General features: G+C 36.8%; 1 protein-coding gene across 2 annotated transcripts in view; it reads right to left on the bottom strand.

The window, feature by feature from the left end:
- Positions 1-247: 247 nt before the first annotated feature.
- The window catches only part of RBBP8 (RB binding protein 8, endonuclease), a 45,294-nt gene continuing 29,806 nt past the window's right edge, over positions 248-15,735 (bottom strand). For both annotated transcript variants that reach the window (XM_069853959.1, XM_069853960.1), the window contains exons 11-19: positions 14,086-14,965; positions 13,877-14,003; positions 12,771-12,868; positions 11,884-11,998; positions 10,829-10,999; positions 10,147-10,216; positions 7,608-7,704; positions 3,630-3,771; positions 248-1,391 (exon numbers count right to left, since the gene is read on the bottom strand). In XM_069853959.1, the coding sequence (XP_069710060.1) occupies positions 1,294-1,391; positions 3,630-3,771; positions 7,608-7,704; positions 10,147-10,216; positions 10,829-10,999; positions 11,884-11,998; positions 12,771-12,868; positions 13,877-14,003; positions 14,086-14,965 (1,798 nt within the window). In that variant the 3' untranslated portion in view covers positions 248-1,293. The remainder of the gene's footprint in view (positions 1,392-3,629; positions 3,772-7,607; positions 7,705-10,146; positions 10,217-10,828; positions 11,000-11,883; positions 11,999-12,770; positions 12,869-13,876; positions 14,004-14,085; positions 14,966-15,735) is intronic.

Raw genomic sequence — 15,735 nt, 5'->3', positions numbered from 1 at the left:
TTCTATGTGTTATTTACTGTTAGTTAAATTAATCAATTTTCTTTTTACGAGAATGCCATAACCTCTCCACCAGCAGAACCTACTGCCACTCTTAAATAACTACTCCTGAAATTAATTGGTCCTATCCACCAAATTTTTAAACACATACATTCTATACATGCACACACTAACATATGTATATATATAAAATACAGAAATAGAAAGTACAAACACTTATTATTTACTATAATAAAATATAATAAAAATAAAATATCTGTACTTTGTTATTTTATTTTGGTTTAAGACATTTAAAGTTGCTTGCTTTATGATCTCTTTTTAAAGAGCAATCTCACTGCTTGAACCTAATTCTGATTGTCCACTGCTTGAACACTGTCTTTTATTCTAGAATTCTATTTTATTCTTAAGTATCTTATACTGATCTTTAGCCTGCCTACCTATGAAAAAGCATTTCTCTGCCTGTGTGATACTGTATGCTTCTACTGTCCAAACACAAGTGTGAAACTATATCCCCTGCTACAAGGAATTAATGTAAAATACCTCTGGAGAATCCTTCATAATCTAGTGGACAGAAGTGGCTGTCACCTAGAACTCTTGAGAACAGCTGTCCTCCAAACTCAGAAATAACGCTTATCTCCTTATTAAGGAGACAGAGATATACGAGCAAATCTAAATCAGCTAAAAAAATTTTGGATATTCTAATTTAAACATTGAGAAAAATGTGGTGCTATACATTTAATACAAAAAAATTGACAGACACTTAAAACTAAATGGGTTTTATACCTCCAAACTATTAACAGTAAATACCTTTCATATTTAATACAGCTTTATTACAAAGTTGATATAACCATTTTTGCCAAAAGAGAAAGAATACATAAAAAAAATCCAGTGCAAAATAAAAACATCCTACAAAATCTGCATTTCAGTTCCCATTGACAGGCATTTAGACCTTGCAAGAATGACTGATTTCAGTGACTTCAGAGCTGTGACTCACTGACACAAAGTCCAGGATCTGCTGGAATTTTAGGTGTTGACTTCAAAGAAAAAAATGGGAGACTCATTGTCAGACAGGTGCAAAAATTAAAACAAAAGGTATTAACAAAATGTGAAACAAACATTAAATAGTTTTGCTTCCTCATACATCAGATTTTCAAACAAATTTTATAAAATTTCCATATTTAATGATTTATCTATCATTGTGGAAAACAGTTTCTTTATTTCAAGTTTATATTAACTATAAATATCTAAGGACAGGAAAGATGCTCTTCAAGTTGGTGCGCCTTACTTCCCCATCCTTTATGTCTTCTGCTCTTTGGCTTTTGGTGAAAACATTACAGCATATGGTTGCCGTCTTTTTGGACGCTGACAGGGAGCAAGATCCTCTTTAATATATCCTTAAAAGAATAAGAGCAAATCTGAGGTGAGAAATGGAATATAAAAACAGGCATAAGCTTAGCTTCGTTTTTTGTTTACCCTCAAAAATAATATGTGATTTTTTTTTTTCCCTTTTATGGCAACTGTTTCTCATTTGACAAAAACTAGAGATCCCAGGGTGCAATATCTAAATAGTAGCCTTCTGTTTTGAGGGCTTTCATATTTATTAAAGACTTGTCCATCTGGAAAAAGCCAAACATGAACCTATAGATCAAACACCTTGAAAGCTCTCTGATAAGAGGAAAGTGTATAGAAAATGTCTATAACATGCTCAGCTTAGCTAACATTGATAGTAAGCAGACACCTTATACAAATGTGTTATAACACCTGCTTCTTGTCAAACCCTTACTGTTTATCAGCACTAACATCCACTGAGGTGAGCGTAGTAGATTTCTACTTCATAGCTGGAAAGTTTTCTCCATGGAACACAGTTATTTAAAAAGAATAAACCAACACAAACCACACTGGGTTCAAGATTCTGATAAGAAGTAGAAAATACATCCTTTGTACCTCACTACTCTGAGGGACAGCTGCAATTGCTCATCATGGGAACTCTCTCTGGTGTCTTGTTGCTCTTGCTGCACTCTTGTACGACTTTTTACTAAGAAAGGGCTGCTCTAAGGTCTGCTTCTGATACGCTGTTGAGGACTATTATAACAACTGAAGGCCTCTTACTCTAGCAGAACAAGCAGATAGTTAAGAACCTGATTTTAACAAGGTTGCAAGCAGATTCCAAATGGGTAGTAACAATCTCCGTAACAGGATATCTTGATCACCTTAAGTTATAAATGGATATACCTAGTTTAGACCAGCTTTCTCATGAGCTGGAAAAGGTAAGAGGCAACCAGGATGGAACAGGAAGGACAAGATTTGTCTATCTTTAAAGATAATGATCCAAGAACCACATAGGTGGATCTAGAGTGGTGAGAATGTCTCATTACTTAAGGTAGAGGAATGAATTAGGCTCAGCCAAGCCCAAGGGCTATATAAGAGAGGAAAGAGACTCTTCTCAAAAGAAGTGGTGATTCACCAGCGTTCCTTAGGAACTGAGGGATTCACTTTCCCTGATGTGATACTAGAGACAAATTGATAGGAAAAAAAAGAAAGAACCATTATCTTGAAGCCTAAGCAAGTCCCAGGAAGCTTAATGGCCTGCAAATATCCCCTTGCAGTGGGTATTTAAGAAGGTGGAACGTGACTACAGCTTCAAGAGCAAGTGTGACATTTGTCCCCCACAATGGGGAGCAGGCTTGTTTGAGAGACACATATTTCTTGGAAATACAGCTTTAAATTTAAATGAACTGGACTCAGTATATCTTGCTTAAGAAGTATGATTTGCACTACAGTAGTTATTGAAGTCCCTAAAAACCAAGGCTCCCTGTTCTAAAGATTAAGGATGATACTGAAACCCTATCGCATAAGAACACATACACATCTCTGGCTACATTTCCCTGTTCCTGACCTGAAACTGTTATGAAAAAAAAATAAATGAAGACTAATGCTTCACAGCTAATAATATCTGCACAAATAAAGATATAAATAACTCGGAGTTCATATAGGGCTCCTTACTTCAGGGTTTCACTGAAGAAGAAATGTACATATAGTACAGTACAAACTCACCATGTTTTAACATCATTAGTAAAAACTCATTTTTATACCAAGCTCTAGGATTTAGAAGAATTATTTAGGAAAGCACAACATTCTGTGTGAAAAGGCGTCAACCCCCAAAACCAATAAGCTTGACAATCTCTAACAAGCAGGGTAGAAGTACTAAAAACTATTTCATCTCACCCTACCTTCAACATTTCCATTATCATGTGGAATTAGGGAGCTCTAAAGATACAAAAGACATTAACAGTGCTGCCTCTCCTCAGTAAGTACAATCTCTCAACCTTTGTCTTTGAAAACGTTGACCCAATTCTTGCTTTGATTCAAAGACATGTAGGGTTTTAATTAAGTTCTGTGAAAATCCCAATTATTTCTGCCTTCTCTATCTAGGTTCTAAGAAAGCTTCCTTGTATTCACTTATCTTTAGTAGTATAGAAGCTACTAAAAAAGACAATATTTGCTGCTGATAAGTAAGCAGACCTCAACAAGACTGGATGAACTAGAGATAATATCATATAACCATTTTAGAAGAAAAAAAATAATAAAAATCAGCTTTAAAAACTGCTTTGTAAGCCTTTTTTTGCACAAACCTCTTTCCACACAAGTTTGGGTGGAAGGAAATCCAACCTCCCAGAAATTTTCAGGAGTATTTGGAGGAATGTAGCGAAATCTGTGTCTTGAACAGGAAGCTAGTTTCTTTTCTCTCTCTTCTTCTGGAATGTCTGCATAATACTGAATGTTAGGGGGGAAAAAATAATCCAAGTTAATAAATTCATGCATGTAAAGCAACTGTTTTACACAACGGCATTGTCAATCACTTTTTATTAACAACGTTATCTAAAAATAATGGCAAGGATAGCCAAGAGTAGAGATTTGTTATCCAAATGACAAACATCTGGCCATTATCCTAAAAGCTTACTGGATTCACACATTAAGTATAACCTTATAGTGGCCAGTTTGTTAGCTTTATATCTTTTAACATACCACAGGTACAAGTTTAAGGCATGTGTACAATTACTCATGTAAACATTTTTAATGACGGAGTTCACAAAGCTACATAGCACAGGTGTTGGAATAGATGGGAATTTTATAATAAACTAAGTTTTATCTTACATTTACAAATAAAATAGAAAAGTGAAATAAGGTACTATAAAATCCATGCTGTAGAATTATTTCCAGTGTCTAAATTTACAGCAGTAACAATGCACTTAAGTAAAAATGCTTCCTACTTTATCACCGTCAAATTAGGAGTAAATATAGAGCTAGTTTAACTAGCTGACTGACACTGGGACTTCATGCCAGGTGGGCATTCTCTGGAGTATATAGTAAATTGGCTAGCTACTATTTCAACCTTGTCAACTGTATTGGAGGCTGGAACAAGCATATGGACACTCTCCAAAGATATTTGCTGGGTGTTCCCATGAGTAGCATCATAGAAAGATAAGAGGTTTTTTTTCCATGTAGTTTTCTACTGGTTTAGTTTGTGATTCTTGTTAGCAACTCCTAAAAACAGTAATCTTGCACTTGGATACTGCAGACTACCAAAATATTTTCAAAGCAAATGCACTGTTTGATTCAAGTGGCAAGCCAACAGTCATCACTGTGAACTGCATGAGAAACCTGATGGTCATAAAAGCGGTAGAAAATTGTACCGAAATTATAGTGTAACAATTCCAATAGGCAAACTAAAGTTTAAAACCTCATTCAATCAGCCGGAAAGACTGGGGTATTTGAGAAAGGAACAGAATATCTCATTCAACAGAGATTACTTCCTGTCTCCACATACTGGTAGGATTTCAGAACACCTACATACTGGAATCATGAAGTACACTAATAAATTCCTTTCTTCCTACTAGATGGCAGACAAAGTATAAAATAGGCATAAAAATACTCCTCCAAAAAACTGAGAGATAAATACTTATAATTGTATAGAAACAAGTAATCATAGCTCTGAAAATGAAACTTAGCTGGAAAAAAAAAATGTCTGTGTCACTCAGTTAAAGATCTAGAGACTAATGAAAGAAGAGGAACAGGTAACTATCATCTAGTACCTATGACTTTTCACTGACAAAAATTAAGAAATGACATGGTGTTAAGTCAACAAAACTGACTGTAAGAATTCTACAGCATCTGCATAAACCAAACAGATTAATAGCCAAATCTTATTTAGGGATAATTAGCAGTGCACCTTATGTTTATCCTTTAAATAGCCTGGAATTTTAGAGATCAGCCTACTAAAAGTTTGCAGTGTTTTTTATTTTTTTTAATTAAAGTGTTTATGACTGCTAAGGAATATTTATGGATCAAACAATGAAAAATGCAGTATAGTTTTCTAGGAACAGAAAATAAAAATACCAATGAATAATCAAACTCAGTATGCATTCAAAAGAAATTATAAACTAACATTACTTTAGAAAAAATTTTAGAAACTTGTTCAGAAATCCGTTAGGGTTGATGAAGAATGAGAAAGTTACATACATGTCTGCTAAACAGCAAAATGAATTCTAAACTGCTTTCTGGATTGACCTCACTGTCCACAGCATTTTCAACCCATACATAGCATGCAAGCTAGGCCTTTCCATGTATAAAAAGATAGGCAAAATCTCATCCTGCGGTAAAACAACAGTTTACAGAACTTTATAAGTTGCAGTCTATAAAGAGAACAAACCCTTAAATATGTTCCATGCTTTAGTTTAGCACAAAGTTACTAACAGAGTCATTTCTATAATCTAAATATATATAAAAAACATTTGACTGACTCTGTTACTTATCTAAAACATAGTTAGGCTTAATAACCACACTAAAAAACCATTACTTCTACAAGCTACCAGTAACTCCAGCATACGATCTTTCTCTGACCACGTTGCAATGTCATAACAAATGAAAACAAGACCTCTTATCAAGTGTTGTACCCTGCAAAGTGAAGGAGATTCTTCCACAAAGTTTTAAGGTAAGGACTTAGAAAGAACTTTGTTACCAATCTGCTACAGCGTGTGCAGAAGTTAGACCTCTCACATCTTCTCAGTATGACAGATAATTCTCCCCACTCTCATACTGCATGCAGCATGTGGCCAGAAACAATTTACTGATTTTTACCCACTCCCTAAGTATTTCCATAGATTTTGGAGACTTTTTAAACCCATATGACTAAGAAGTAAGCCAAGACTTTTAAAGCATCATTTATACTTTGTCTAATACTCCCTTTTTCCATATCATTTCATTCAAAGCTAGTCTTGTTATGGTGCAATGACTTAGCCAAGGATTCTACACACTACAAAGCTTTCATCTTGAATGGCGTAGACTCAAAAAAAACCCTCAAAAACCCAACCCCAAACTTTATTTATAAAGTTTAATTTAAAAATCTAATATTGTGAAATTGGAGCTGTTGATGTTTCCAGACACCACAGTTACCACTTTAACTCGCCAGAAAGTAACGCAAACTGGATTTGCTGAGAGGAGAAGATCCATAGCTTACATAGACAGGAAATAAAAAAAATTAACACATGTCTCTTGGCCCAAGAAATAGACTGAAACTTTGGTATTTTTGTGTGTGTGTGTTGTTATTTCTTTTCCCCAACATCTTGTTTTCTTTTAAACCCTTTAAATCACAGACCTTTTTGAAAATACCATTTATACTGTAAAACTTCACTATTTGTATTTAATAAGTTTTACCAAAGCTATTTTTCAGAAGCGTGTCGCTGTTAAAAATATAATCTAACACACTTCTTCAGCTAAGTAAACATGACTTAACTACAACACAAATAGAAGGAGAATCTATAAATAAGGTTGGCATATCTAGGTGTGGAAATTAAGTGAAAACATTCCAGAGAACCCATCTTTATTCAGTCATTAATCCAAGCTGCTGGCAAGTCAGAATGTATAAGATGACTGCTTAATTAACTCCAGCCTGAAAGTCTATTAATGACTAAATGAAATATGTCTTTATTACCTCTGTAACTAATTCAGTATTTTATCTCTACACCAAGTATCTGAAAGCAGTTTAGTAATTTGAGAAGCAGGAAAAAAAATGTAACATGAACCTAAAATGTCATGCTTTTTAACCTGCTAGTGTTAACATTTTTGCATGCATTTGCATGTATACACACATGGGCACCTATGCTGCTGCAATTGTCTGAAAATGCAGATACCCCCAAAAACAAGGAAAAAACCCCAAATCAAGGCATTGCTATATGTAAGGAAAACAGAACATAAAACTTAATTCCAGAGCTTTTGAGATAAAGTTCAGAAACTTGCAATAATTCTTGGCCTCGCTAATTTATTTTTTATTAACAAAAATTCTACTGGAACTGTGATGTGAGAAGTTTCCATTCTCACACAGATACACACACAAGAAATAAGACTTTAAGTTATATACACTTACTACAGTTACAAACAAACCAATCCAATGCAAAACTTGCTGAACCAACTTTGGTAAACGTTTACTTCTCTGCTACTCTAGGCATTGATGATGATGTAACCAGATTAATAATTTCAACAGCACTTCAGAGCTTAAATACCAGCAGAGTTAGGAGAATGAAAGACTGACCAAATCTTAAAGCCCTACTTACAATTTCACATTCCTTACAAGTATGGCCAGGCAATTTTCTTCGTTCTTCTTTCTTTCGAATAACCTCAATATGAGGAAAATCTAACACATTATTCTTTCTGAAAAACAAAAACGTTTTCACACTTTAGCACATTATTTCTCCTACATGTCTGGAAACATTTAGTTTTTAGGATACAATGAATAAAAGTCTCAGGAAAAGCAGAAGTATCAGAAAACGCCTGCAAAACCCAATCATACTGCATTTCATAACTGAATAGGACTATTTTTGTAACTAGAACAGTTCTAGGGTTTTTTATAATGTAATATGATCTTTTACATAAGAGGAAATATGCATCATCGTATCACGGCTTTTCAGAGTGTGAAAGTAATTACTAGATCAAAATTACTCAAATACAGATCTCACAGAATCACTAGGTTGGAAAAGACCCACCAGATCATTGAGTCCAACCATTCCTATCAAACACTAAACCATGCCCCTCAGCACCTCATCCACCTGTCCTTAAAACACCTCCAGGGGAGGTGACTCAACCACCTCCCTGGGCAGCCTGTTCCAGTTCCCAATGACCCTTGCCATGAAAAGTTGTTTCCTAATGTCAAACCTGAACCTCTCCTGGTGGAGCTTGAGGCCATTCCCTCTTGTCCTGTCCCCTGTCACTTGGGAGAAGAGGCACCCTCCTCTTCACAACCTCCTTTCAGGTAGTTGTACAGAGCAATAAGGTCTCCCCTCAGCCTCCTCTTCTCCAGGCTAAACAACCCCAGCTCTCTCAGTTGCTCCTCATAAGGCCTGTTCTCCAGCCACCTCACCAGCTTTGTTGCTCTTCTCTGGACTCGCTCCAGAGCCTCAACATCCTTCTTGTGGTGAGGGGCCCAGAACTGAACACAGGATTCGAGGAGCGGTCTCCCCAGTGCCGAGTACAGAGAGAGAATAACCTCCCTGGACCTGCTGGTCACGCTGTTTCTGATACAAGCCAAGATGCCATTGGCCTTCTTGGCCACCTGGGCACACTGCTGGCTCATGTTCAGTCAGCTGTCAACCAACACCCCCCAGGTCCCTCTCCTCCAGGCAGCTTTCCAGCCAGACTTCTCCTAGTCTGTAGCACTGCACAGGGTTGTTGTGCCCCAAGTGCAGGACCCGGCATTTGGCCTTGTTAAACCTCATGCCGTTGGACTCTGTCCAGTGGTCCAGCCTGTTCAGATCCCTTTGCAGAGCCTCCCGACCCTCCAGCACATCAACACTTCCACGCAGCTTAGTGTCGTCTGCAAACTTGCTCAGGGTGCACTCGATGCCTTCATCCAGGTCATTGACAAAGACATTGAACAGGGCTGGACCCAGCACTGAGCCCTGGGGAACACCACTTGTCACTGGCCTCCACCTGGAGTTAACTCCATTTACCACCATTCTCTGGGCCCGGCCATCCAACCAGTTTTCCACCCAGGAGAGTGTGCACCTGTCCAGGCCAGAGGCTGATGACAGTTTCCTAAGCAGAATGCTGTGAGAAACTGTGTCAAAGGCTTTACTGAAGTCCAAGAAGACCGCACCCACAGCCTTTTCCTCTTCCAGTACGCAGGTCACTTTGTCATAGAAGGCAATCAGGTTAGTTTGGTAGGACCTGCCTTTCATGAATCCATGTTGACTAGGGCTGATCACTCAGTTCTCTTGCATGTGCTTCGTGATAGCACTCAAGATCACCTGTTCTATGACTTTCCCCGGCACTGAGGTCAGACTGACAGGCCTGTAGTTTCCTGGATCCTCCCTGCAACCCTTCTTGTAGATGGGCACAACATCAGCCAGCCTCCAGTCCAGTGGAACTTCCCCAGTCAGCCAGGACCACTGGAAGATATTTTCTATAGAATATTTATTTTGTCCATGACAGAGTCGTACTTGCATTGATTTCTCCAGGAGGAACGTTATGTTGGAGTTCAAGAACAGAACTAACAGATTCTTCTCAACTTCTTTGCTCACAAAACACTAATGTAAAGTGTTTCTTCTATAAAGAAAACAGACTGAGGTAAAAAATAAGCTAACAACTATTTAATTGAAGGGGCTGGTATCACTATGAAATGAAGATTCAGACTACCAATGACAATTTTGCAGAAAGGCAACAGAAGCACTAAGAGGCACAGTTATTAAATACTACTCATTTACTTCCTGGAGAAAGGGGCAAAATTGCCAGAGAAGGAAATGTTTTTCTTTGCACAAGCAACTCATATACTCTGCACATAAACTCAAGCATGATCACATGCTTGAAAGAAACAACATGAATTATTAAATACTGCATTCAGTAAAATTACAAAAAGCAAAAGAGGCAATCCCTTCTCTTCAGCAAATGTGCTAGGTACACACACAAATGTCTTGGGGTTTTTTTCTCCCTACCCCAGCTTTCATCTAAGGCTTTTATCTAATTCACTAGGTATTTTACCTGTGCATGTTCAGCTGCTAGTACATTATGCACAAACACATTTATTTTATGGAAAAACAAGTTCCCTACAGGGAAGATATTAAGAGCCTTAAAATGCCTGCACAGAACAAACTGAATTACCTTTCATCACTTTTGAAATATGGCTCCACAAAAGCCTTCTGCTTGGCTTTATCTTGTTTATCCTCGTGTTCTGTAAATACAGATGCAAACCAAAAAATTATATGTCACATAAGGTTAACAGACTGCCTGTAGAAATGCCTGTAAAGCTACTAGCTAGCTATTAAGAAACACAAAACTGCCATGTACATTCAGCCTGAGACAACAGATTCGAATAGATACTAAAAATAATACAGAACTGATTGAACCTGTGATCAAAAGTGTTACTGGGGCAGAAGGAAACAGCAGTGAGACACATAAAAATGATAAGCAGAATAGCAAAGGAAAGGTTGCTAGAAGTACTGTGAAATGTTTGATAGAACCTAGAATAGACAGGAAAAAGGAAGCAAGTGATCTGCAGCCAAAATCTGCTGTTTTTTCTGCAACAGTCATTTTGCTCTATAGCTCCTATGCCAGCTTCCACTATGCATCTGGTATTTGTGTAGGGGCTATATAAATGAACTACCAAAATAATTTTCATACTGGTATACGTTACGCCCTTATAATGAATAAATTTTCCCACAAATTTATGAAAAATGAACTCATGGGTTATCTGGCATATTTGTTCCTAGAGAATAGAGACTGACTTCAAATCAAATTTTGTAGTTTAACCAGGCTAATAAAACCAAAACAAATTAGGTCCCACTCTTTAGTTTCTTGTTTGTTGCTGTTATTCCCTTATCCTGCTCTTCATCATGGAAAGCTTCTTTTTCATCACATGCAGAAGGACTATCTTCTGGGAGGCAGGACTCATATTCTTCATGAGTGGTCCGATCAAACATTTCTGTTATGGTATCATTCAGCTTTTTTTCTCCTCCTGTCATAAAAAGCACAATGAACATATAAATCATTCTCTCAACAATCTAAGTCAAGAAAGCATATTTTGATTGAATGTGTATCAAAAGAACTAACATTTACTTCCAGCTCCAGCAATGCTTAACTCAGCACCAGTGATACGTTTACTTTCTCTGCAACTTCTCTGTCAATCTTTGTCAATGTGGCCAATGCTTATCTATTTTTCATAAAGATACCTTGATTCAATTTCTAAAATTTGATTAATTACTAAATCACTTTGATATACCTTCAACCTTAATACTAGATACATGAAATTTTTGTTCTTGCAATTATGGAGTTATCGCAGCAGAAGGAAATACTGTTTGTGGATAAGAGATAAACTATGGAAACCTGATCAAACTGCAACAGCTTAAAAACCAAAACACATTGTTAGAAGTCACTGCCCTGCAGCCATGATTCACCACATACCAAAAATTAAGCATGACATAAATACATTTGTATTTAAGTAAACTAATTCTATTTATATGCCATTAACAATGAAATTAGTCTTCCCATTGAAAGTCTGATATGATTACATAGCAAACTTCCAGAGCTGTTTGTTGTAAGAGTGACTGTTGCAGGTGAGGTCAGAACTATTATAAGATTAAATATTTAACTCTTCGCATACAGTAAAGGCATAGCTACTGGCTTTTATCTCAGCAAAAATCCTATCTTTTTTTTAATCTAAATTAAAAAAATCCCAATAACAATCTAACAATCACTGATTCTACCAGGAAACAATAAACTTTGTAATCTATGAAAATACATCAATGCTGTTTTACTGCAAACCCTTTTCCCCTAGATATACGGGGGGTGGGTGGAGGGAGATAGAAAAAAAAAAAAGAAAAAAAAAGAAAAGAGTCTTACTTGGACTGCTTTCCTGGTTTTGTTCTTGATTTTTCATTTTTGATAGCACACTTTCACTGACATATGTATAATCCATATCAACCACTTCCCCTTCGACTCTTGTCTGCGAACCACCCTAAATAAAAAAAAGCAAACAAGACAACTCAACTCAGAAGCAACTGCTGCAGTGCCATCCCTGTGTAACTGAAATGCTTTCACAACAGTTACATGCATTTTTTTAGGGCACTTTATCATGTAGGCATTACTGAATTAAAAACATCACAAAGACATAAAGTCTAGGTAACAGAATAACAGGTTTAGAAATTCAAATGTGAAGCAATTATCTGGTGGATTACAACACCTGATGGGCAAGAAATACCTTAGAAGTTTTCATATTAAATTCTACAAAGATAAAAAGTAATAATGAAACATATGGAAATTTAAAAACAGTCATACATTTTAAGATTGCCTTTAAGTGAGACAAACCAAACAGATTTCAGGGAAATTCTCAGATATCTTAATAATCAACCTGCACCCAACTCAAAGGAAGATAATAGTCATTCTCTGCACAGTGTATGTTTCTTAACATAAAGAGGTATCATAGTGAACATTTTTGCAGGAAGTATTACGAGATTTAGAAGTTGTTTTTTTTTTTTCACTGTTTTAAAAGAAACCCCAAACCACCCCTAAATGCATGTTTCACACCTGAGTGGGTTTATCAAATACGACTAGACAGCAGAAATGTTCTAGGATAACTGTGGAGTACTATATATTACACAAACGTTTCAGACGTACAAACAAATATCAAATGAGCTGATTTTTGTTAAAAAGTGGTTTTGGTCTGCCCAGAATAAAGTTCGTGGTACTTTTGTAGGCTTAGAACATGCAGACTTGTTACACAAGTTTACCTTTGTATCAATCACAGTAATATCCATTTTGTACTGTGAAAGGTCAGCTCCTGGGTCTATGCTCCACTGTAGGTTTTCTAAAGGCTTATCTTTCAGCTCTGGATGCAGAGAATGTGAGAAAAAAGGCAAATAATCAGAATCTAATTCTGACAACAGCAACCTATAGTGTCTAAATTGAGTCAGTTTTCCTTTTATCAATTAATCTTTAAGTTTAGGGATTGATTTTTCTCAAATAGTAAACGAGCTCATTTGGTGTAAATCATGTTTTGTCTTAACAGCTAGAAATAGATCTACATGTTTTCCTGTATTCAGGAAGTACACCACTCCTTTCTATTTGCACGAGGTATGTAATACTCCTGTGAGTAAAATCAACATACTGCAAATCAAGCAGTAATACTGAAGACGTTAGATTGATAAGGATAGGTCTTATAATATAAAATAGTACAAAAGGGCTTGGATGTTGTTCTAGAGATGACTCTTGATTTATTTGTGAAGTAGAGGTTTGGATTCCAAGCTACACAGCCACACCAGCTGCTGACAGATTTTTTTAAAACTCACAATGCCAGTATTTCTAAATCAAATGCGCAGTGTGACAGCTCAGATAAGGAGTACAGCAGCAGCGATTCTACAATCCCAGTTCAAATAATAAGTTCTCAGAATGAATGGGACCACTTAACAGTAAAGAAGATAAAACTGCTAGGAAGAGTACTAGGCTGCATCTGTTCATAATCACTGAAGGTACGATTTTCCTTAACAGATCATCAGAAGTAATGAAAAACATTGATAAAACGATCAATCCTTACACTTAAGTGAGTTCAAACTCAAAACTTCCTGAAATTTTATTTCAGTAACTGTTATTCACATGTTGCAGTAAACAATGATGCTAAATAAACGACAAAGGACAAGATTCCTAGCCTGCTGAGTTTGCAGCTGGATGCCAATGATATATTTATTATACAGTGGCAAAAGAATGCCAGGAAGAGAGTTAGAAGCAGAACAGAGAAAGTGGTTAAAGTGAGAGAAAATAAGATACGAAAAATACTTTTCACCCATAGCACAGGCTGGAGGGGTGGGGAACAATAAAAGGAGCATTTTCATCAAGTTACCTTGCTCATTTTGTAGTGCTTTATTTTTTGATAGTCTACAAGGGTTTGGTTGAAGTACAGATGCTGGTTCAGACTCTCCATGTCCTGTTCTCGTTTTCTTTCTATTTGGTACATGGCCACTGGCAACCTAACAACATATTGCAATTTTACTGTTTCCCAAAACTTAAATATAATATTTCAAAGCAGAAAAAAAAGTCAGCAAAGCATACCTTCACATCATCAAAAAGTTGCTCTGTCTCTGTAGAATTTGGTGGTAGCACAGTTTCAAAGGTAGGAACTTCTTCTTTCATTTGGATTTGTTTTTTCTTATCTGGGAATGTTTTTCCCAGCATTGCTTCATGTACATACGATTCCTCTTGTACATCTCCACCAAATAAACAACTCTCATTGCTGGCATTTCGAATGGATGATGAACCTTCAGGAATGGGCTTCCCTAGCTGTATAAAAATGTCATGCAGAGTCACCTGCTTCAGTTTATTTTTACAGGTCTCCTCATTCCCTTGTTTTTTCTCTTGAGAACGAACGCCAGAGAAGCGATCAGACAGATCCAAGGGCTTATCAATTGTATGTTCCCCATTAATATGCTGAATGCCTGATCGAAAGGGCACAGAGTTCTCTTTGTTGAAGGATGTTTTTTCACAGCTCAGGGCATGCTCATCTTCAGCTTTCTTTCTCTTAGCACACCTACTTTCTAGCTGCCTCTGGTGTTCCAGAAGGAAATCGCTCTTGATCACCTCATTTTTAGCTGCACATGTGTTCCCAGCACAGGTTACAGCCTCATTAGTATTCTTTTTCACAACCATTTGCCTGTTGGCCTGGCTGATAACAGAGTTGATTTCAGCTCCAAGATTCAGTGGTGCAACAAAAGCAACATCTTCAGATTTTGATCTACTTTTATGAGATCTGGAACTGGAAGGATTGTTGAAGAGGTTGGTTTTCAGATTAGGCTTCAATCCTGAATCTAAAATACAAGAGGTATGACTTGTACTTGAGTTGTTCTTCATACTGCTAGAAGCTCCAAAAACAGGAGAGGCTACCTGAGAATCCCAGTTAACATGTGGTGGAGTGTTCTGAGCTGGATCTGAAAGACTGAATACAATGAGAGATGAGATATTTTTCTGGAGTACACATGGAGCTGGGAGGAGAGAAAGGGATACACAGAAATTTTAAGTTTACTATCAGTGATCTGCTTTAAAGATCTCAGAGGTGATAGTATTAACTGAAAACAGATGGAAGAAGAAAACAGATTTTTGGTCTAGGAATAAGTACTATTGCACTTAGAGCTCTAAAAGACAAACAAAACTCAGACCTTGTCCTTCATTTTGGTATGGTGTGAAATTCTGTTCTCTATCCAACTGAGAGCCAAGCCTACCTAGCAATCTCTTCTAACAAAGGATTCCCTACCGTTCAATGCAGTAAAATAGAAGAAAGTGAGAATGGTTGCGATAAACAGTCTCTCTAAGTTCTTGTATAGATCTTATAACCATGATAACAGATTTTCAGAGCTTCTGCAAGTGAAGGAAAAATGTGCAAGCTTCTTTCAGGCACTGTTTTTTCTTACTTTTCATCAATAAAACTTAAATTTGAAGATTACAAAATAGAGGCTAAAAAATATTTCAATTTAGACCACAACATCCTGTGGAGTGTGGGAAGGGCAGCAGTCAACTTATTTGATATCTAGCCAGCAGAAAAGTTTTATGATCATTCTCCTATCCCAGCTCCAGGTCCCTTAACCCCAGGTTTATGGGCCTCAGAAGATACCTCACAATAAAAATAAGTGGTGAGGGAGGGACTGTGTACATCAAAAGCTCAAATCAGAAGTCTGAGAATAAAGAAGTCTACAGTTCTGCATTCTACCA

This window comes from Phaenicophaeus curvirostris, chromosome 3 (assembly GCF_032191515.1).
Source record: "Phaenicophaeus curvirostris isolate KB17595 chromosome 3, BPBGC_Pcur_1.0, whole genome shotgun sequence".
In the NCBI taxonomy this organism is placed as follows: domain Eukaryota; kingdom Metazoa; phylum Chordata; class Aves; order Cuculiformes; family Cuculidae; genus Phaenicophaeus; species Phaenicophaeus curvirostris.
This window is presented reverse-complemented; position numbering and strand designations above follow the sequence as displayed.